The sequence below is a fragment of the Saccoglossus kowalevskii genome, chromosome 6 (genome assembly GCF_978046115.1).
Source record: "Saccoglossus kowalevskii chromosome 6, keSacKowa6.1, whole genome shotgun sequence".
Classification (NCBI taxonomy): domain Eukaryota; kingdom Metazoa; phylum Hemichordata; class Enteropneusta; family Harrimaniidae; genus Saccoglossus; species Saccoglossus kowalevskii.
Genome location: NC_140646.1, coordinates 26,640,126 through 26,664,619, shown reverse-complemented (window position 1 = coordinate 26,664,619; position 24,494 = coordinate 26,640,126). Strand labels below are relative to the sequence as shown.

At 34.7% G+C, this 24,494-nt stretch overlaps 1 protein-coding gene across 3 annotated transcripts in view; it reads left to right on the top strand.

The window, feature by feature from the left end:
- LOC100371951 (heat shock factor protein-like) overlaps window positions 1-21,168 on the top strand; it is a 31,366-nt gene extending 10,198 nt beyond the window's left edge. The window contains exons 6-11 of one of the 3 annotated variants that reach the window (XM_085500279.1): window positions 780-894; window positions 5,562-6,001; window positions 7,939-8,044; window positions 14,476-14,514; window positions 17,208-17,283; window positions 18,134-21,168. In XM_085500279.1, coding sequence (XP_085356405.1) covers window positions 780-894; window positions 5,562-6,001; window positions 7,939-8,044; window positions 14,476-14,514; window positions 17,208-17,283; window positions 18,134-18,249 — 892 coding nt within the window. In that variant the 3' untranslated portion in view covers window positions 18,250-21,168. Of the gene's footprint in view, window positions 1-779; window positions 895-5,561; window positions 6,002-7,935; window positions 8,045-14,475; window positions 14,515-17,207; window positions 17,284-18,133 lie in introns of all 3 variants that reach the window. The other 2 variants (XM_085500278.1, XM_085500280.1) reach the window with 2 other exon arrangements.
- Window positions 21,169-24,494: the final 3,326 nt, after the last annotated feature.

Below are 24,494 nucleotides of genomic sequence, written 5' to 3'. Positions count from 1 at the left end.
TAATGATATCTTTAATTCTCTAATTTTGGTGAATATTTTTGTCATTTTTGGTAAAAAGTGATATTTTCGACTTCTTGTTGAAAACTTAAGTCCGATTGCTTTGATATTACATATATAGGTACTACATGTGGACCTCTCAGATTTGTTCATTTTGTGATGATATCTTCAATTCTCTAATTAATTTATTTTGGTGAATATTTTTGTAATTTTCGGTAAAAAGTGATATTTTCGACTTCTTGTTAAAAACTGTAAGTCCGATTGCTTTGATACTATTCATATTGTTCATTTTCTAATGATGTCTTCAGTTCTTTAATTGAAATGTGCATTGCTAACAGCGGAGCTATCTCAGCCGATAGGCTGCTTGTTTAAGATATTTCCAATTTGTTTCCATGGTTATATAAAAGTTCTTGCCATATCTTATTTCATTTGGTTACATATATGTCTGCGACGGCCTCAATTGCAATGAACCGTGCTACAATTAAGTTTATAGGCAACTACCAACTTGTTGGTTTACTTGCCTAACAGGAAAGCATTACGATAAATCACTTGGTTTTTCAGAAACATGTCAAAAATTAAAATATGCTACTGTAATGTACATTTTAAAAATGCATTTAGCAATTTTATCGGAATAATTTTGTAATTATTAGTCTTAGCCATAGGTGGTGAAAGTTAAGTAATTTATTGTAGCTAAATCTGAATGTGTGATGTGCCATTAGTGACTGGGGAAGGGTCAGTTTGAAGCCAAGTGCTTACCATCATCTATTTCTGTTCTATCTTAGGCCTTTGATGATTAACCATGCGACAGAGAGTCCGACTTCCAATCCACCAAAGTACAGCCGGCATCTTGCATTCCAGCCATCGACTAGTACAATCTCAGACTATGACCTGCAGTCTGTAAGTTTGTATTTATTTACTTTTTGAGGTAGCTAGTTTGTTGCAACTGTTGCTACCTGAGAGATGTTTGTTGGGAAAAAGTTTCATTGGCATCTCTATTTACACTCTGGAAGGTATTCCACCTCATCATCATTGTGATCACTTGGTCTGCTGGTCCATATTTACATACAAATTATCTCTGCTACAGTCACAGCTGGGTAGACAATTAGTTTCAGCTGTGTGTAAAATACATCTATAAACTGTGAAACCACATTGTATATTTTGTATTACATTCAGATTTATTGATTTGGGAAATGTTATGAATATGCACAAAATGCTCAAATCAAATGTTCACCAAAATTGAACCAAAACATTATAGGTTGTTGGTGTAGAATGTAGGGGTTCGTATTAATTATTTGAAAATACAGTTTTCGTGATACAAATTGTAATTCACAATATTGTCGTAAGAGGGCAAAACAAGATTCAACCTCATTGTACCATTTTGCAGTCGACACAATGTAAGACGTAGTTAGTTTGGTAATGTTTTTTATTGATCAAAAGTTTGTTCATCCAGAAAACATTTTTAACATAGTTTCTTATTTCTTGTTTCCGTCTGTGACCTTTCCTTTACATCTCTAACATTTTCTCAGAAATTCTGCAGCAGATATCGGGTATCAACTTGGCAGGTTGATGAACAAGTCTCTGTTGAATATGCTAGTAATTTTTTTTCCCAGATCTGAAAATCCTAATTGGGTCTTTTTCATGATTTTCATCCAAAATTACTTCTCCCAACAACACTGAGAGAACAACTGAGCATGCTCAGAATAAATAATTAGCTTAGATTGCAATGCTAGGGTTTTCAGTAATGTCATGACCTTGATCTGAATCAGTGACAGAAATGGTCAGTCTGGTTTTTGTTTGGTTTTATGAAAAATTAAAGCTGAAATCTTGAAAAAAGTGTTCAAAAAAGTTGTGTACCGTATTTGTCGGAATGAGCACCCATGCTCGGGCAAACGCGTGTTAACACGAGGTAAGCGTGTTCGCCGTTGTTTACATTTATTTTTCAAGATTTTTCATTAGAGTCATAACAGTCAGCAAGTCTACAAAAATGTGTATTAAAGCAAAAAGTATGTCGTGGCCCTGAAAAGGGTCGTTTGGTTTGTTTTTCCATAGAAACGATTCATGCAAATCTTAAGCATATGGAGAGCCATGAAGCAAGTGTCGCATTCGTTCAGCTTTAGCATCATCGACAATGAAACCGATGTTGCAATATTGTAGCAACCCATACCTAAGAGAGTGGTTGAAAGCGCGTTGTTTTGGCTTAATAATATATTTGCTAGCAGCTTGCAAATCCATAACTGGATAATTTTGCAATCTCAGGTCAAGGACTGCCAACTTTTTTACCATATTTCCTCACCGTTATTGCATGAAAACTATTCTTCTGTCATTGGATAAAAAAACATTTCCTATTTCAAGCCCATCACGATATCCATAGTGAGACATTCCAACCACCGGAACTTGCTGAACGGTAACTTTCACCATGATTGATGAGCGCCTAGTCTGATAAGAAAGCAATGTTGACTTGACCTCTATGAGCCATCACTGAAATAAAGTACTGTAATCATATAGATCGATGCTTAGCAGAGGTTGATGCAAACTGTACTGCCTGAGTGCATACTTTCTCACAAAGTTGAAGATCAGTGAAAACACTTTGCAGTTACTGTTTATAAATCTTGGCTAGGCACATTGACACATGTGGTCTAAATATAGCTTCAGTTGTCAGGGCTAATGGATAAATGGGTCATACCATTATGAATCTCAGTGGAAACTGTAGAGGGGTGTCAGGGCTACATTTTGATGGGAATTATAGTGGTGATACTGAAACCAACCCAGATCCTGGTAATATACAAAGACCTGAATTAATAAAGAAATCAAGTTGTTATTAAAGGTACTTCAACATATGTATGAGACATAGTTTGGTTGCACTTGTGTACTCTGAGATTTTGGACATGGGTCAATGGAAGTTTTCAGTACAATACTAGATTAAGGAAAATCACTTTATGACGAGTTGTACCAACATAGAGTACATATTAATTCAATTGTTTGCAGATGTTCCATGTATTATTTTAACATGAGTATTATATAATTAATGTGACATTCATGTCTTGTTTATCAATAATATTCTATTTCCAAAAGATAACTATGAACCCCTATTCTACACCAATGCCCATTATTATAAAGTATTAAATTAACAAGCTTTGATAATGCATAGTCCGCGTTTAGTATTAGCTGTAGTCGATGTAAGTGTTCAGTACAAGTGACATGTAGAAATGAAAGATCAATGTTTTTTTAACACTAACACAGATTGTGTTACTGTCAGTATAGTACATATGTGCCTACATAGAAACTTTTAACTGAATCGGACTATATCTTACAGAGTAAATAGCATGAAAGAAAAATGCAGCCTGTCGGGTATTGTTGTTCAAGTATATCAAAAATAAATATGGCTTGCACCGTAACCTAATATGTAAGGTCACCATATACAAAATTTGATTGAAAATGCCCTATTCAACTTTGTTACTGAATCAGGCCATATCGCCCTGTTCGCTCCAAGAAACAGTTTCGGACATATTACGGAATGTGATTTTATGTTGTTTTTTTTTGACAAAATGGACACCATTTTGACAAATTGGATCAAATCTCAAGACAAAACATGTTGTTGTGTTACCTTGCAGTATACTACCTACCTATGTACAAACTTTCAAGTGAATCAGGCCATATCTTTCAGAGGAATCGGCACAAAAAAGGAAAAAAAAAAAAAAATGGCAGAAAGTCAGTCCAAATTTTGAATAAAAATATGACGTGCACAAGTAAACCAATATACATGATCATCATACATACTGTGAAAGGGTTAATCATTCACTGGGTTTTAATTTTGTTTATTTCGCTGACTGGAAAATGCGCTAAATTAAACCCCAGTGAATATGTAAAATGTAGCATAGAACACATTATTTAAATGATTAATCCGTGAATTTAAAACCCAGTGATAATGCCTGAAATGCTAAATCAGCGAAATTTAAACTCAGTGAAAATTAGTAGTTTGATTGAAATCACCCTATTCAGCCCTTATAAACAGTTCCAGACACGTTGCAGACTGTGATTTTAAGATATTAAACAAAATGGCTGCCATTTCGACAAATTTGATCAAATCTCAAAACAAAACATGGTGTTGTGTTATCTTGAAGTATAGTACAAACTTTGAACTGAATCAGGCCATATCTCATGGGAAATCAGCACGAAAACATAAACAAAACAAAATGGCCACCAGTCGGCCATCTTGGACCGAATCTTGAAAAAAAAATCTAAATCTAAAAAAAAGTGGCATGCACCTATAACCCAATATGAATGATCACCATACAAAGTTTGATTGAAATCACCCTGTTGAGCTCCGAGAAACAGTTCCGGACACATTTAAATATCAAAATTTAGCAAATTTGAAGGACAAAATGGCTGCCAGTCAGCCATATTTAATCGAATCATAACGAAAATTAGTGTGCATATGTAGGTTATCATACATTGTCTGTATGCCAAGTTTGAACGAGATCGGTCTAAAGGTGTCCGAGAAAGAGCTCCGGACTACGCATGGACGGACGGACGAAACCCAAATTAATATAACTCGTTTTTGGACCTGGTTCGAACGAGGACTAAAAAGACTAGTATTAATGCCAGCTGACTTTTTTCTACATTTATTTTATTTCAAAGTACAACTTACAAGACACGAAATACAAAAAATAAAACAAACACAAATTACAAAACGGAAGCACACACTCCGTCGCTGTTTGGAATCCATAGGAAAAAAAAAAAGTTTTTATGCTTCAACCAGCATTAAATATAAGCAAGAATGTTTCTCCATTTTTGGGTGAAAAATGCAGCTGACTTTAATATTGGTTAAACAATTAAACTTGACACCCTGTATTCATGCCATCTTGTATTTGGACTAATAGACTGTGTTTGGTTGCTGCTATTGTTATTCCCAAAATTATCGAGTTATCTAACAGGGATCCAAACAACTGTCAGATGTGCAACTTGTGCAGCAATGAATGAGTGATCTGAAATAATGAAAAAAACGTGGTTACATCGATCACTGATGAATTGGGAGTGATGTATTGTGCGAGGTTTGGTTCATTTTATTCTGGTAACGCATGCCTGTAAAACTCCAGCCATTACTGCCAGATTATTGTTATGTGTAGTAATAACTGTTCTATATAATGAACATTTTATAATACCCTGACATGCTTGTCCATGATTTCCCAATAGTTGTTGAAGCAAGGTGAAATATATATGGTTTTGTTATGATCTGCGCTGGGTATGTCAAGGGCTGCCACTATTCTTTATGGACTGGATACGGCCTTTGCGACCCAAGGTCGTGTGGTGGGTGTGTAAGCTGTACGACTTTGGGCAACAAAAGCTGTTTCCAGTCCATAATAGTTTTATCATATAGGTGTAATTACAATTTTACCACGGTGCGACCTCAAACACTATTGTTTTGATTGATGAAAACCAAGCACGCTGGGCCGAATGTGATTCAGGAATTTATTGCCCTGATATGATGGCGCACTTTCCGTGGTGTTACGAGGCCTTGCAATACATACTTTTCATTCCTTGAGGTTGTATCTTTTTTTTTTCAGCTACAGCCAAGCGACAGTGAAGAGTTTGAAACAACAGAGCATTCCAATGGTCCTATAATTTCTGATGTAACAGATTTAATTTCCCCGAATGAGGTAGATGAGAATCAAAAGGAGTCTGGATTTGTTGAGGATCATACAAATGAGAATGAAGTAGAGAAACTAGCAGAAGCCTTTCTACCTGAGGCACAGTCGCGGCTTTTGTTGGATAAGATATTGGATGCACCTGTTGTATCTGAACCTTCTATTGACTCAGCTTTGACGTCTTTACCTATGGGTATTGATCTGGAACCCCCAGAAACCTTATTAGAAGACGATGCTGCGACAAGTGATGGTAATCCTAATAACCAAGATAGTGCCAATCTCTCAACCTCAAATAAATCAGATGACAGGGATATGACTGTGGCGCTATCAAATGCACATGCAAGCTCCGCTCCTGTCAGGTACAGTGTTCAATTTCTTCTAAGCTATAGTTGTTATCATTCTAATATATGCATTCCTTCATGCTTTGTGTATTTTCTGTCGGAAGTGTACTTTAAAAAGTAACTTAAAATCCACCCAGACATTTTGTTATAATTCATATTATTCGAAAATTAATATTCAGTCCATATTTCTTTATATCTAGAAACTGAACTCAGTTAAATGAATGATTTTGTTGAAATTGTTTTAAATCATGAATTTAGCTTGTAATCCTTCAAATCCTGAATTTAGCTTGAAATATTTTTAATCTTGGATTTAGCTTGTAATCCTTCAAATCCTGAATTTAGCTTGCAATCCTTCAAATCTTGAATTTAGCTTAGTAAAAGTGATAATGTCAACTTCTATCGGATTACCTTGATATTATACAAATAGGTATCTCAGGCAGACCTCTCTCAGATATTTTCAATCTGTGATGATATTTTCAATTCTTTAATTGAAATGTGCATTGCTAACAGCAAAGCTATCTCAGTCGAGAGGCTGCTTGTCTAAGATTGATTCATCACATTATAATGAAACTGGGTACATTTTTTCCCTGGAACAATACACTGGCCTAATTAGTTTGGGTTGAAATCTAAGAATAACAATTTACTAATTTGCATAATTACCCTATCTGTTAACTCAAAAAAATCAGATTTAAATTGAACTTGTGGTAGAGGTGCTCTACAATATGATATATGCCCCCTTGACCTTGATTTGGCCAAAATGAAATATTTCATTTTTAGCTCTGCTGTCGACTTTGTCGAGCGGAGCTTATCATATGAGTGATTGTCCGTCGTCTGTGTCAATGTTTTACTTTTTCGACTGCTTCTTGAAAACTACAAGCCTGAATGCTTTGATACTTGGTGTATATGTACCTTGGGTAGACCTCTCTCAGATTTGTTCATTTCATGATCATATCTTCAATTCTCTAATTTTGGTGAATATTTTTGTCATTTTTGGTAAAAAGTGATATTTTCGACTTGCTAAAAACCGCAAGTTCAATTACTTTGATATTACATATATAGGTACTACATGTGGATCTCTCTCAGATTTGTTCATTTTGTAATGATATTGTCAATTCTCTAATTTTGGTGAATATTTTTGTAATTTTTGGTAAAAAGTGATATTTTTGACTACCGTACTTGCTAAAAACCGCAAGTTCAATTACTTTGATATTACATATATAGGTACTACATGTGGACCTCTCTCAGATTTGTTCATTTTGTAATGATATTGTCAATTCTCTAATTTTGGTGAATATTTTTGTAATTTTTGGTAAAAAGTGATATTTTTGACTTCTTGTTAAAAAACGCAAGTCCAATTGCTTTGATATTACATATATAGGTACTACATGTGGACCTCTTTTAGATATGTTAATTTTGTGGTGATATCTTCAATTATCTAATTATCTAATTTTGATTGTTTTTGTCATTTTTGGTGAAAAGTGATATTTTTGAAGTCCCATTGTTTTGATACTATACATATTGTTCATTTTCTAATGATATCTTCTGTTCTTTAATTGAAATGTCCATTGCTAACAGCGGAGCTATCTCAGCCGACAGGCTGCTTGTATTAATGTGGGGCAGAATCTGATTTTCCACAATATACTGACTGGAATGTGAACGAAAAAATATAATAATAAATATATTAAATTGACATGATGTCTGGGTTTTCTTTCTGTACTGTTGTTGTCTTCATATACAACTACAAAATCTAAGTGGAAAACGTGGAGTAAAATGAAACAATTTAAAATAAAATTAATCTAACATGACAAACCTATTTTTTGTGTGAAATATCCATGCAGTCAACTGCAATTTTCTTTCAAGTTGATCGATAATAAGTTTGACGGTCTTTTTGTTTTGAAGTTTAGCAAAGTCAATCCTGTTCGTTCATGACTTGTATTTATGTTACTTGATAGTAGTGTCAGTTTATCAGATCATCTTGACGAAGTCCAGAACAATCTAGATTATCTGCAGACTTTGTTATCCGGCCAGAACTACAGTTTTGATCCAGATTCGTTTGTTGGGGTGAGTAATCTCTTGAGAAACGTTATTATGTAATACTGTATTTGCTCCATTAGAAGTGTATTTTCAGTAGAAGCTCATATAAACAAACAAATTATGTTTATTGTATGCTTGATTATTAAAATATGGAATCTTGACCATAGCTCCACCTAGTATCAATATATGCACAAGTGTTTACTCTAGTAATAGAACAAATACGGTATTACTGACAATCACAGAATGTATAATGCTTTTAATATATGAAGTCAAATTTGTGTGGTCTCCGGTGCATTAACATTGACAACCACAAAGGTAGTGTAACAAATGTGGTATTGAGATCAGACAAGATGGTGTAAAATGTGATATTGTGGTCAGGGTAGTCGGTAAAATGTAGTAATGAAAATTTGGCTTGGCAGTATTAAAACTGTAGGCATATCAAAGCCAATGCAGCTGAGTATGGTACACGCCCTACCCTACTACCTCCTGGGAGTGGTGACATGGAATTCTGTTCTACTATATCGCTGGAACCCAAATCCAAAAAAAGTTTTTGTTTAAAATATGAGAGGCTTTTTGTAAAAAGAACAGATGATAATAATTGATTATGGGATAGAAAGATACTCGGTATTACGCTACTAGTTAGGTCGGAATATCGGCCAAATACTGCAGACAAAATTTAAAAAATTGCTCTACCTTTTTCCAAGTTCCCATTGAGTTGAAAAATCTTTGTCAACCTTTGACAGTCAGGCGAGGCGAGGTGAGGCGAAGGGAAGTGAGGTGAGGTGGCCGAAAGCATAATTACCCTAAAAACTTGATTAATTCGCGGTCTCTATTAGTTCGCGCACCCATTTTATTTTCGAACGCTAATTGACTCCCATGTGCGAAGCACAAAATGGGAGTCTTTGCAGTTAGTGTGTCTGTATGTGTGTGTGTATGTGTGTATGTGTGTATGTGTGTCCGACTGTTCCACTGCTATCTCAAGAACCATACATCGGTTTTTGATGAAACTTGGTGCATAGATGCTCTGGGCCAATGCGCAGATTTGATTAGGTTTTGGTAAAAATCCATGCTCGTTAATTACCTAATTTGCATGATAATTAGCTAATTTTTAGCTGTTCTATGACTGTTCCACTGATATCTAAAGAACCACTCATTGGATTTTGATGAAACTTGGTACATAGATGCTCTGAACATATGCGCAGATTTGATTAATTTTTGGTAAAAATCCGTGCATATTAATTACCTAATTTGCATGATAATTAGCTATTTTTTAGTGGTTCCATGACTGTTCCACTGATATCTAAACAACCACTCATTGGATTTTGATGAAATTTGGTACATAGATGCTCTGAACTAATGCTAGGTTTTGATTAGTTTTTGGTAATAATCCGTGGATACTAATTACCTAATTTGCATAATGATAAGTCAATTTTCGGTTTTTCCACTGATATCTCAAGTACTAATCATCACATTTCAATGAAACTTGGTATATAGATGTCATACGACACTGCACAGACCTGATAGTTTTTATGGTAATATCAGTACATATTAATTACCTAATTTGCATAATTAATTAATTTTCAGCATTTGATATAAGTAGTTAGCATTACATTTCAATGAAACTTGGTACTTACATACTCAAGGACTATGCAGAGATTGATTGTTTTTGATAAATATTTGTGCATATTAATCACCTAATTTGCATAATCAGTTAATTGTCAGCTTTTCCACGGGTATCTCAAGTACTAATCATCGCATTTCAATGAAACTTGGTACATAGATCCTTTAGGACTATGCAGAGACCTGATTAGTTTTAGGGTAAATAATTGTGCATATTAATTACCTAATTTGCATAATTAATTTTCAGCTTTTCTACTGATATCTAAAGTACTAATCATCACATTTCAATGAATCTAGAATTATGCAGACCCAATTAGTTTCCGGTAAATATTTGTGCATATTAATCACCTAATTTGCATAATTAACCAACTTTCACACTGATATCTCAGGTACTATACATCACATATCAATGAATGTACATGGATGCTGTAGGACAATAGACAGACCTGAATAATTGTGGGTTAAAATCTGTACATATTAATTACCTAATTTGCATAATTAACCAATTTTAAGCTTTCACACTGATATCTAAAGTACCGTAAAAACTCCAAAATTTCGACCGGTTTTAAATAATTGGTGTTAGAAATGTGACGTGTTTTTAGTGTCAAAATTAAGGTGCATTTTCGGATGGTCGAATTTTTCAGAATAGAAATCAGCAAATGAAAAAATGGGGATGATAGACAGTGTGCTTCATTAGTTTTTAAAAAATGCAATGTCCGTCAATTGACGTAAACTTCCTCATGTTTCACGGTAAAAGCAAAGGTCGTGGCCGAGTTGTAACTCAAAATCTAAACAAAGTCATCAATCAGTGAGTATTATGACAAGCAAAACAAAACATCAAGACGCGGAGAAGAGGTCAGCACAAAACTAATAGGTCAAAAGACAAAGCTGTCTCGCACTACCTAGAAAAACTTGCAAATGTTCGAAGTACAGGTACCCATTGGACAAAAGATGCATGGAAGTTTAGCAAACTATCTCCCCGACCCAGTGCAATGTATCCGGTTAGAATCAAAGCTCACGTGTCCCTTATTTGAGGGACCAAATTCTGCCGTAAATTCGCCCTTGGATTAAAAAATAAAATGGGATTTAAGAAAATAAAATGGGACTTTTAAGGTGTATTTTGGCTTCATTTTTCGGACATTTCAATTAATCCTGCCGGCTAAAATAGAGTCTAAGTTTTACCGTAGTCATTGACGTTTGTCTATTCAAGAGTACACGTGTATGATTTTTATCGTGACTAGCGTGAGCGGGTAACCTTCCTTTCGAGAATAAGCTGTTATCACTGTGAACAATGTTAAATTATTCTTCAGATGACCAGTTTATTTTTTAAAAACAACTAATTTTTTTATTTAAAAAAAATCATGCCGTTTTCGCATCAAAATCCAAGCCAAAATATCGTACTACAACATCAATCTCTTCCGCATTGCGTTCAATAACATTAACATATTTAAGTAAGCTATGGTAATTTGAACACGTTGGCATCATCCAGCTTTTTGATTGGTTAATTAGCGATTTGACCTATTTGACCTAAGAGAACATGGCGGATATCCTACAGCATCAAACGTTTATACGAGACCGGAATCATTCGCTTACGATGAAACTAAGTTGACTTTTATTTGTATTTCATAACCATTCAACAAATTTATTTTGTGTACATTATTATAATCACTACTGAGTACAGTAATAATCAACAATTCAGAAACGCAGCATGCCGAGATTTTTGTGTTCGTTTTTATTTGAAACTTCGTTTATTTAGAATATATTTTCGTTACCAATAAAATAAAAATCTCTCAGTCAATCAGAAACCCAGATTCATGCCTTCGAGGAAGGTCCCGTTTGAACGCTCACATCGTTTTTTTTTTCGTTTGGGGGAAAACTAAAACTGGTCGCAATTTTCGAATAAGAATGAGTCGGCAATTTTTAGTGGAGTCGAAAATTTGGAGGTAAATAAAACACCGAAACCCGGCAAATAAATAGGCGGCCGAATTTTTAGAGGGGTCGAAATTTTGGAGTTTTCACGGTACTAATTATTCCATTTCAATGAAACTTAGTACAAAGATGCTCTAGGACAATGTACAAACCTAATTAGTTTGGGGTAAAAATCTGTTCATATTAATTCCCTAATAAGCATAATAATTCATAATTTTTTGGTTCTAATCACATTTCAATTAAACTTGGAGACATAGATTTTCTGTTACATTGCGCAGACCTCATTAGTTTTACACTCAAATCTGGTCATATTAATTTTCTGATTTGCATAATTAGTTTTCAGCTAAGTAATTTCGAATTATATTTAATGTGTCTCCAATACTCTCAGCACATGGGAGTTCTTTCTAAGCTTTCTTTGATTTTTAAATGTATCCTTTTAATTCGTGGCGTTCAAAAACATGTTTAAAATTGTATCCTATTAATTCGCGGGCCAGAATAAAGTGGATAACTCAGAATATATTGCATGAAGACATTAAAAATATACATATAATTTTATGTTATCAGTACTTGGTGTCGCCGCAATCGCAGATGATCTCTGTCATCACAGCCTTTCAGTTAGCAAGCAGTTTAGGTTCGGTAAAGATTTGACGTGAAAAAAATCATTCCCCCACGACACTACAGATGTTGGGCAAGATTATTACTTAGTCGATAAATATCCATCGGTCAGCACATCGATTACGAATTTCCATGGTGGAAAGCTTAGTACAGGGCTTTTTCGTCGCTGGTCCACAGGGTTGCATCGACCATGTGCCCGCCATTATTCTATTACGTCATTTAAGTGAACCGCCCTATGGTGCGTAAATTGACATTTTTGATTGGTCGGGCGATTGACCTCGTGTCACATTTTCATTATACCAGATTCGGTAAAAAACACAAAGTTAAGCGGTCATGTACCTTCTATAAATCTAACCTTGCACACATAATCTTGTACTGATGTGTTTTTTGTCCAAAAAAGACGTTCCCTTTCATTTAACCCCCAGTTAACTCTTCGTGTCCATGGTATTTGTGAGAGTTAAAAAGATTTTTCGAACAAATGACAAGTAACTATATTGATTTGCGTCAAGTTGGGTGGCCCGAATTTAAATGTCAGTGCATGAACTCTGGATGTCATTGCTCAGTGCCGCACGTAATTCAAACGCGTGGTTATTAGAGTTCAGTCGAAATGTACGTGAATAATGCGATCGAAGTCCGCTGCCCAGAGTTTATTATATTATAGTAAAATTTTATTTGACGTATGGTATGTTTATGTTTGCGTAATTATTATGAATGCAATGCATTATCAAGTCGGTGATATTGAAATATACCCCGGGTCAGTGCCCTAACAATAGTGGAAAAAAAACTAATTATCATGAAAGCAATACATAACGAAGTACAGAGCCGGTACAATATTGTAAACAAATTTGCGTGATTAGAAAAGCAGTGCACTAAGTAAACGACGTTCAAGTTGATATATTCAAGCCAGTACAGAGTTGCATACAAGTTGCGAAATTACAGTACCTTCGGATATAATAACAATTTTACTAGTTTGACGCGCGGGGCATGGAAAAAAAAAAAAAGGTTGCTAAGGTAACGCGCCAGTTCAGCGCGTGACTTGGGGTCAAAATTCGGTCAACACACACTTGATGTCAGCATCGCCGCGCAACAAGTTTCGCAATAAAGTACTTGAAGTTCAATTGCGTCCCAAAATGATGTCGCTGATCACTCAGTTGTCGCAGCGTGTGTTGTGTCATGTCCATGATGCACCCCGTTTCGACTTTGCCTTGCTTTTCCTTCTTAGCGATGCGACCTCTCACCAATGTATTAAAACACTTTGAATTTATACTTTGCATGATTATATTTGGTCAACGCGGAACATTATTTTTTCTAAACATTTTCTAAGACCATTTTTATCAACGCAGGGTTATTTTTCCTGACAAGATGGGCTTCGTAATATCTGCCATAACATCGCCTGGGGAATGCCTAGAAAAATAAAAAAAAGGCCGTGCAGCCAGACGGCTACTTTGTAGCCACGTGTTCATTGTTTGTTTGTGTACAGAGTGACCTTTGCCGTTTCACTGTTTCATTTCAAGTGTAACATGGTGCGTGGTCCTTGACGCAGTGCGTGTTCTCTGCCCGACTATACGCCATGAATGTCGCGAGCCACGAGTCTCGGAGGCACTAAAAAACGTCCTGTAATCGTGTTCATTAGAAAACAAAACAAATCACTAATAAATTTATGAAAACAGCCCCTTTTTGAATCGATCAAAAAGTACTCTTTTAATTTGCGCACCAAAAACCAATAATTTCCGTTTTGACGCTATTAATTTGTGCACTTGAAAAAATAATTATTTTTACTACCGCGAATTAATCAAGTTTTTATGGTAGTTAAATTGTTGTATTTTAGCCTAGGTTTAAATTAGAGAAGACACTTTGCTTCACATATTGTACCAGTAGCTTTTGTGACGCCTTCTGTTTTGCTATAAAGACTCCTCTGCCTAGTCTCTAAAACTACTGGTTGTTCCAATTCTTTCATTCATTTATACCTTTCCGGTAATAAGAATGATGTGGTGTATACAGGTTACAGTAATTGTCGTTGGTGTTGTCAACACTTTCTTGTAGTCAGGATAACACAAACTTAAAAATATTATCAACAAATGTTTAATCTACAATGCCTTTGATGCATGTCACTTTATTCTGTGGAACAATTTCAAAATGGTCGTCTGAGATTCTCTCAACAGTGGTCACATTTCAGTTTCAGCTTCATTTTATTTTTTATCATTGTTTTATTAAAACATCACTTACTTTTTTCAACTGTATACTAGCAATCACACACAAGGTTTCAATAGTTTAATGTTGTTTTCATTGTGCAGTTATTTCTGGGGGCACAAGATGAATCCAGTGAGGACAAGGTAAGCTCATGTTATAATACTGCGGAGAGGGAATTATTCACTGAGTTGAATTTTAGCAAAATTGATGTTACAGAGATATTCACTAGGTTTTAAATTCACTGATTTGTAAAGTAAACAATGTATTTTCATTCTTTTTTCATATTAACTGGCTTTTAATTCAGCTGACTAAGCTATAAAAACCAGTGAATAATCAAGCTCTATACAGTCATTATGATTGTGGCATACTGGCGCCCTCTGGTGTCAGTTTGTTGTGTAGGCCTGAAAAGAGTACTAGTATGTGCTGGGTTATGCAGCTATATTAGAATTAGCTCTTGACCTCACTCAGCTTAATTTAATCTTTCATACACTCTATTCAAACATTCTGTGTCCCAGTATCTCAGCAGCTAGACTCAATTTCCAGTCCCTGACCTTTGCCGTTTCTGTTTGTTACAAAACAACAAAGCACGACAAAATCGGTTTTTCAGCCATGTTGTTTTCATACTAAGTATTTAATTTGAAAATTTCGTTCGACAGTGACTGTATAGATATACTTGGTACATTCGTCTTAGTGCTCAGAGGTTTCATTCCTCCTTCAGTCATAGTTGTAAATTTATGCTTACACTTGCTGTGCCTTGAAGTGCCTGTGCAATGCCCCACCCACACGCTTCCCATTTTAGATCTGTGCCCCACTGAAATGGGTAATTATTGATTTTTTTGCTGAAAATGATTATTTAATTCTCAAATTTTAGTGAATATTTTTGTAATTTTTGGTGAAAAGTGATAATTTTTACTTCTTGTTGAAAACAGCAAGTCCCATTGCTTTGATACTATACATATTGTTCATTTTCTAATGATATCTTCTGTTCTTTAATTGAAATGTGCATTGCTAACAGCGGAGCTATCTCAGCTGATTTTATTTTTGAGAGAACGAATTTTTAGAAGTTGTTTTTACAACAAACATTTATGACGGTTAAACGTTGTGTTGTGGGCGGTTGCAGTAATGCGTATAGTCATAGTGTAAGTATTTACACGTTTCCAATCTATTCGAAGGTGCAAAAATGGTGGACTTCCTCCTTACATATGTAGTGTCCACTTCACCTCAGATTCTTTTTTTCAAAAAACTGTCCTTGTCCATGACAAAACAACTAGGTTTTAACGAGAAACGCCGACAACTTAAACCTGGCGCAATACAAAACGTTTTCGAAAAAAATAGATTCCGGACCAGCCCATGATCACTGCGGCGGATTTCAGAAGGGAGAGAGACGTCGAGTAAATGTTTCAAATGATTTGATTTTTTTTTGCGATCCTGATTATCATTTTATAGAAACCACCCGTGTTATGTAAAAGGTAGCAGTAATTTTGATATTGACACGAAAGCATCTGACAGTAAAAGTGTCTGAATTGTTTGGTGATTGGTGTTGAATGTCGAATTCACACCTTTGTTGCCTTTACTTGCAGCTTGATCTGCGTAATATTTTATGAAATAAGAATCCGGGCTTTGGGCTGTCAATGTATTTTTTTGATATGATGTCATAATTATGAAAATCACACTAAATCCACTCTGAATTTGTCTGTATGTGAGTCGCTCTCAATTATTTTTGTTATCCAATTAAACGCCGCCATTCACGCACTTGTTCCTGTCATGACTCGACGCGTTCACCCATTACAACAAATTTATTTCCACGCGACAGTCATTTATTTAGTAACTGTGTTTTGTCGTTTTTTTTATTATTTCTCTATTTTATTAATCACTATAATTTAATGTTTATAAAGTCAAAATATGTTCCCTTTTAATTTTGAATGTGTTTTTTTACTCAGACGATCGATGAAATAAAACAGTGTAGTGACGTGCCCAGTAACCTGCTAAATAACAAGACGATTCATGCGTCAAATTTGATTTTGTCCAATGTCCAGCGACAGTGTACAAACGTGCACCGGTGACGGTGACGACCACGGTGACTAGCTACATTAGACCGGACATATTTCACATCTGATTCAACCCCATGCAACAAACTTGATACTATCTGTTCATTATGGTCCATTCTTCCTTGACAAACAAGTACATAAGTGGCAATTTAGTCAAAGACAAGAAAACTGCACAAGAAATTTGCCTTATTTACACATATCGGCAATGCAAGCTACCCAGCAACTTCTGACGTCACAAGGTGAATTTCTGTATGCAAATGAGAAGCTAATGAGGAGCCTCGTTTTAAAATACACAACAATAAAGTTGCCGTAGACTGAGTTTAAAACGCATTTTTTCACTAAAAAAAAAAAATTTATGCTTAGAAACATAAAAATTAATAATATTTATGTATCAATGGATAATTTTAGGTGTGAAAATAGCAGCCATTTCACAGGCACTTTAACATAAACTAAACAGCAAGATACTGGAACAGAGTCTAGACAGCAGCTCATCTTGCATTCAACACGTTGCCAGTAGTTAATGACTTCCCTGCAACACTAGATATAATGCATGAGGTCACGTATCCACAAGTTTAGAGAGTCTTTGTACCTACCCATCATCCGATTCTCATTTTCATGCAGCTCCTTTTGAAGTTTCATCAAACATGCGTGATCAATTTTGGAAAACTAATAGTTGACCTGAAACTATCTAACTAGAATTATCAATAATTGTTACACATGTACAAATTGTTTTTCCCCTCGTCATGCATTGTGCTGTGGTTCAATGAAATGCTATGATCTCTTTACAGAACTTGTTAGACACATTTACAGAGGAAGGCGAGTCCAGTGCTACAAGCAGCAGTGTTCCTGGTAGCAGTATTATTGGTAAGTTTTTCACATACATGTAATTTGAGACCAACTTGAAATGTACATGTAAATCACTATCACTTTATGTCCATGGAAACTCATTGGAATTGTCACTGGTTCTCATAGCTGGATTATAATACTTTCTCTGTCACCCTAACGCTATAAGTTACAGCGTGCTGCAATTTTGCGGTATTTTATGGGGTATTTTCATCCTACCATATAAGGAAATGCGAATTCCAAATATTGAATTATTGTGTGTGAAAACAAACATGGCTGCCAAGGTTTGACCGGACTCCACACAAAGTTCGCTGAGTATGTTTTAAACTTTTTGGATTTTGGCATTTCCGTGATGTATCCTTGGAACAAAAAGATGTATAATAATAAGGTTATTACTAAGATACCTCAAAGTATGCATTCAGACAGTACCCGCACATCGATCTCCGCTGCACGCCAGTTGATATTCACCGGTACTGTCTTTGTGCATACTTTGAGGTATCTTCGTAATAACATTATTTGCTATCACGTATACATAAGTGTGTATTAAACTTGATAGCTGCCTCATATTGAACCACCTCAATTTGATCCAGTATATGTTTACTGACTTGAATAAATTGTCAAATAGCCGAAGAGTATGTAGCTTTATGATAGGTATACATATATATATATATATATATGGTATACATTTTTAGGAGAAAGTACACTCTCTAGCAAAAAGGTATAATCTCTGATGTGAATGTTGAAATTTTCCATTGAGTTTGGAAATAAAAATGTTAAATTCATTGGAAGTTACATTTGTCATTTCCACAAAAATTCACGGCTGCATGACATTTCTAAAATCTCTATTAAACTATTAATTTAATTTCCACAGGTAATGAGCTGATTACTTATAACAGTCCACCTAGAGGTTTATTTGCAGACTTGGATATCCCAGGTTTAGAAGAGGAAACCGACAGTACCAACATTAAATCTGAAACGCCATTTTAAATATTTATCCATGGCGAGTGACAGTTATCGGCACTTATTGTGTATGCGCAGTCTCGGTTAGTCAATCAGGATGAAGAGTACATTGCATAATTGCAACGACGTACTTCCTATAATGTATGGTGCACCTTGTTTGTCGTTGAAGATGATGAAACGATGATGCCTTTCTTCTGGTGTTTCCTTTGGACAATCTATACAGCTCAATGATAATAGTGCTGAAATGCTCTGAACAATAGCTTTAAAAAAGGACTTTAATACAAAGGACAAGTAAATTATAGGAATTTTTGGCTGTCACTCAAGGCTGTGCATTTGACGATTACCTTTTTTCTATTATTGGGTAATAACGTGTCTATCAAGAAGATATCAAAATATTTATAATTAAATCTTGATACAGATTAATTAAACAGAAATGCCCTCCTTCTGCTCTCACAAAGGGGATATTTTATTTTATCTGAAACTATTTACCCAATTTAAAGAGTATCAGTCCAATATTCATTATAAAGATTTTTGCTGCCAATGAAAGACGTTATTTCTGCTTCTTATTGTACTTCAAGTTTGAGGTGAAAGTAATAGTTTTTACACACAAATCTGCTTTATAGATTCGGCAGATATAATTATTTGGGTTTCATAAATTATATTTGTAATTACTTTGTACATTTGGTGTCTTCATATACTCTGAAGGTTGGTGTGTCCTGGGAAAAATTCATATTCAACACTTTGAAGAACAACAAACTACTGTATATCCACTATATATATCTGAGAAAAATGCCTTTTATTAAACTGCTGGGTTCAGAATGCTCAAGTCAGATTGAAGCTTCTATATTCATCATACTTGTGCTCATCAATAGTATGAGTTGATGCCATCAGGTTACCGTAGCAAAAAAAAAAAGATTAGGGTCACATGATAATTTTTTGAGGTACAAAAAGCTGATATGTCCTGGAAAATGCTCAAAATTAGCATTTTTACCCTGATTTCTATCATGGGATTACTCTTTGATATCTTAAGATTTTGTTCAGTGACATGGAATGCAAAAGTCATATTACTATTGATATGAAAATTAATATTCTGAAAATATTTTAAAAAGAATTGACATATAATTTAGTCAGATACTGGGTTAATAATTGTTTGGGGCATACAGTGAAAGCTTATCTCCCATAATGCATTGCATATATGTGTATTAACGAGTGTAAATTTTAAATTTGGCTCAGACTGCCTAAGCATGGATTAGACATTTGAGGTTAAGTTTAAGATAGTGAGCTGTTTGGATATTTTAATAGAAAAGAGCCTCTCTAAATAACTGTGACTTGAAGAGGGGTGTATACAATTGAAAGGAGGGTGGAGAGGCGGGAATAGGATTATAGTTAGTGAGGGGCCACTAAGGAACTCTTACCTTTTGCTAAACTTTTATTTGATGATCGGTATTAAGAAAGTTGTACACAAGGCAAAAGAAAAAAAAATTCTACATTGTGTACTATGAAAGACAATGTATTGTTTGCATGTTTAATTGGGAATTCAACAAACAATTCCCCCCCCCCTCCCCCAAATATTGCTGGCACCACAAAATCACACAGTGGTTTTTTGGTTATGATTTGTCATATCACGGCAGCTTGTGTATCTTATGCTTTCGTTCTGGTTCAGAGCATTGTTATATAACGACTTCCCACCCACCCAACATTAACCAACTTTCCATGCAATCACAAACATCCTTTTTCATAGTCTCTCTCCCTATTCGAGTCAGTCTTTGAGAGTGTCAATCCTCATGCGGTAATCTAGCACCACTCAAGGGTTCAATATTACTTGTGGTAATCACATATTTGATGGTAAATGTAAATGTCTGAGTATATGTAAAGTTGAGTCAATTGTAAAATTCACTAGATTAAGCTTGACCTTCTAATTTAATTCCTGGAAGTTCTGCTAAATTAATAACTGAATAATACACTGAATTGGTGACTGCTTAAGAAGAAGAAAAGTAGCCCAAACACTCAAAATTAAACTTAATGTATATTTGTGTGTGAGAAATGAAATTTTTCATCAGATTTTGTACAAAATTCATACATGTATTTGAGCACTGTCAAGTTTACGGAGCATATCAAGAGCTGAGTAACAGACGGCATGATTCGACTGAATATTGTAAATTTTGTTAATTACATGTATACATGTATATAGCTTGCGGTTGTTTTGAGAACCTGTTGGCTGAATTTGATGGATGATATCCTTTATTCTGTTATTCATTGTTTGAGCCGCACAGCATCAATATATGACTGCGGAGGCGGTATAACGTCACCAGTTTAAAGCATGGTAGTCGTCGCGCTGCGCATGTGCGAGATATATTGGTCTCATATAAACAAAGATGGTGGCTTTGACTGTTGCGCAGATCAACGAGTACGAACTGACGCGTTTTCAAGCTTTAATTAGGTAATTTTCATGTGATTAGAAGGTATGGAAGGAGTCATCGGCGGTAATCAGTGCAAGTCGCGCCCAGGTCAAACCTCATACTTGTGATTTCCATTTGAAGAGCGCATTGGATTGTGGGGAAATCAATGTTTATCAACACAAATGTCGAACATGCGACGACTACCGCGCTTTAAGTATATATTTATGTGTGTGATATAAAGAGTGAGAAAAGCAAGCTTTTTGCTTGACTTGAATTCTTGTTTTAGAAAATCTCCATTCTCTGTGCTGTTCTTTCCTTTTGCCAAAAAGTGTGTATCGGTACAGATGACTTTCTAGAATCATCTACAGATCTAGATGCAGAGGCATGTAACACCAAGAGAATGGAAGTTTTAGTCTGTTTTAATTTAGATTTCATATAGTACGAATTGTCAAGACTTCAATATGACCAATTTTGTTTACTTGTTGATAAGCTTGTATTGCCTTATGTATAAACTAGCATATGAAAATAGATTTGTTATTGACAATAATTACTTAGTATTTTTTTCTTTAACGTATGTACGTGTGTGCCGTGTGTCAGTTTTTAGCTCCGCTGTCGACTTTGTCGACTTTATCATATGAGTGATTGTCAGTCGTCGTCTGTATCAATGTTTTTTAGTCCCCGTTCGGACGCAGTCAGAAAACGGGGACTTATGTTTTGACCTTCGTGTGTGCGTGCGTCTGTGCGTGCGTCCGGACCTGTATCTTAGAAATGCCTGGACCAATCACAATCAAACTTCACACATACATCATACATGATATCATACATATGCACGTCAATTTGTTTCATGATCTGATTCAAGATGGCCGAATGGCGGACATTTTTGTGCTAAAAATCATCAAAATCGAGCATGTCCCGGTTGTTTACAGATGGATTTTGTTCAAACCTTGTATATACATTGGACATTATAGGACCTTGATGCACATCATTTTGTTTTACGATCTGATTCAAGATGGCCGAATGGCGGCCATTTTTGTGCTAAAAAAATCATAAAAAGCAACCATTTCTCGGCTGTTTACAGATGGATTTTGCTCAAACTTGGTATATACATTAGACATTATGGGACCTTGATGCAAATAATTTTGTTTTTCAGATAACATTCAAAATGGCCGACTGGCGGCCATTTTGTATTAATCAATGTGGTTCTCGTGCCATATTTTCAATATATTGTTTTGACTGATTATGTTCAAATTTTAAATATTCATTATACATCATGTCATAGATATATTAGTTTGACGATCCTATTCAAAATGGCCGAATGGTTGTCATTTTTGTACTAAAAAATCATCAAATATCAAGCATTTCTGGCATTTATGGATAGATTTCGTTCAAACTTGGTACATACATTAGACATTACAGGTTCCTGATGCACGTCATTTTATTTTTCAGATCAGATTCAAAATGGCTGTCTGGTGGCCATTTTGTTTTAATGAATGGGTTACCAGACCCATATGTCTGACTTGTTTTGTCTGATTATGTTCAAATTTTTAGCTCCGCTGTCGACTTTGTCGAGCGGAGCTTATCATATGAGTGATTGTCCGTCGTCGTCGTCGTCCGTCGTCCGTGTCAATGTTTTACTTTTTCGACTTCTTCTTGAAAACTACAAGCCTAAATGCTTTGATACTTGGTGTATATGTACCTTGGGTAGACCTCTCTTAGGTTTGTTCATTTCATGTTGATATCTTTAATTCTCTAATTTTGGTGAATATTTTTGTCATTTTTGGTAAAAAATATTTTCGACTTCTTGTTAAAAACCGCAAGTGCAATTGCTTTGATATTACATCTATAGGTACTACATGTGGACCTCTCTGAGATTTGTTAATTTTGTAATGATATCTTTAATTCTTTAATTTTGGTGAATATTTTTGTCATTTTTGGTAAAAACTGATATTTTCGACTTCTTGTTAAAAACCGCAAGTGCAATTGCTTTGATATTACATATATAGGTACTACATGTGGACCTCTCTCAGATTTGTTCATTTTGTAATGATATCTTTAATTCTCTAATTTTGGTGAATATTTTTGTCATTTTTGGTAAAAACTGATATTTTCGACTTCTTGTTAAAAACCGCAAGTGCAATTGCTTTGATATTACATATATAGGTACTACATGTGGACCTCTCTCAGATTTGTTCATTTTGTAATGATATCTTTAATTCTCTAATTTTGGTGAATATTTTTGTCATTTTTGGTAAAAACTGATATTTTCGACTTCTTGTTAAAAACCGCAAGTGCAAATGCTTTGATATTACATATATAGGTACTACATGTGGACCTCTCTCAGATTTGTTCATTTTGTAATGATATCTTTAATTCTCTAATTTTGGTGAATATTTTTGTCATTTTTTGGTGAAAAGTGATATTTTCGACTTCTTGTTAAAAACCGCAAGTCCAATTGCTTTGATACTACATATATAGGTACTACATATGTACCTCTCTCAGATTTGTTTATTTCATGATGATATCTTTAATTCTCTAATTTTGGTGAATATTTTTGTCATTTTTGGTAAAAAGTGATATTTTCGACTTCTTGTTAAAAACCGCAAGTCCAATTGCTTTGATACTACATATATAGGTACTACATATGTACCTCTCTCAGATTTGTTTATTTCATGATGATATCTTTAATTCTCTAATTTTGGTGAATATTTTTGTCATTTTTGGTAAAAAGTGATATTTTCGACTTCTTGTTAAAAACTGTACCGGGTAAGTCCGATTGCTTTGATACTATTCATATTGTTCATTTTCTAATGATGTCTTCACTTCTTTAATTGAAATGTGCATTGCTAACAGCGGAGCTATCTCAGCCGATAGGCTGCTTGTTAATATTCATTATACATCATGTCACAGATATACGGATATATTGGTTTGATGATCTTTTTCAAAGTGTGCTATTTTTGTGCTAAAAAAATCCTCGAATATCAAGCATTTCTTGCATTTATGGATGGATTTTGTTCAAACTTATAACACACGTTAAACATTACAGGTTCCTGATGCATGTCATTTTATTTTCAGATTGGATTCAAAATAGCTGACTGGCGGCCATTTTGTTTTAATGATTGGGCTTCTAGAGCCATATCTCTTAAATACTTTGACTGATTATATTCAAATTTTATATATTCGTTATACATCATGTTATATATATATATACATGTATTCAAAATGGCTGATTTTGAATGCTGTTCCAGAGCAATATCTCTCAATATGGACAAGTACTTGTTTAAGGATCAGATACAAATGTCAATCATTTTAATGTTAAAAAATCATATTCCTGACATGATTATATTCCAGCTATATTACTATAAACATAACTATATATCTCAAATTTGATAACTAACGGGGACTGTGCCATGCATGGCTTGTCTTTTTCGACTTCTTCTTGAAAACTACAAGCCTGAATGCTTTGATACTTGGTGTATATGTACCTTGGGTAGACCTTTCTCAGATTTGTTCTTTTCATGTTGATATCTTAAATTCTCTAATTTTGGTGAATATTTTTGGTAAAAAGTGACATTTTTGACTTCTTGTTAAAAACCGCAAGTTCAATTGCTTTGATATTACATACATAGGTACTACATGTGGACCTCTCTCAGATTTGTTCATTTTGTAATGATATCTTTAATTCTCTAATTTTGGTGAATATTTTTGTCATTTTTGGTAAAAACTGATATTTTCGACTTCTTGTTAAAAACCGCAAGTGCAATTGCTTTGATATTACATATATAGGTACTACATGTGGACCTCTCTCAGATTTGTTCATTTTGTAATGATATCTTTAATTCTCTAATTTTGGTGAATATTTTTGTCATTTTTGGT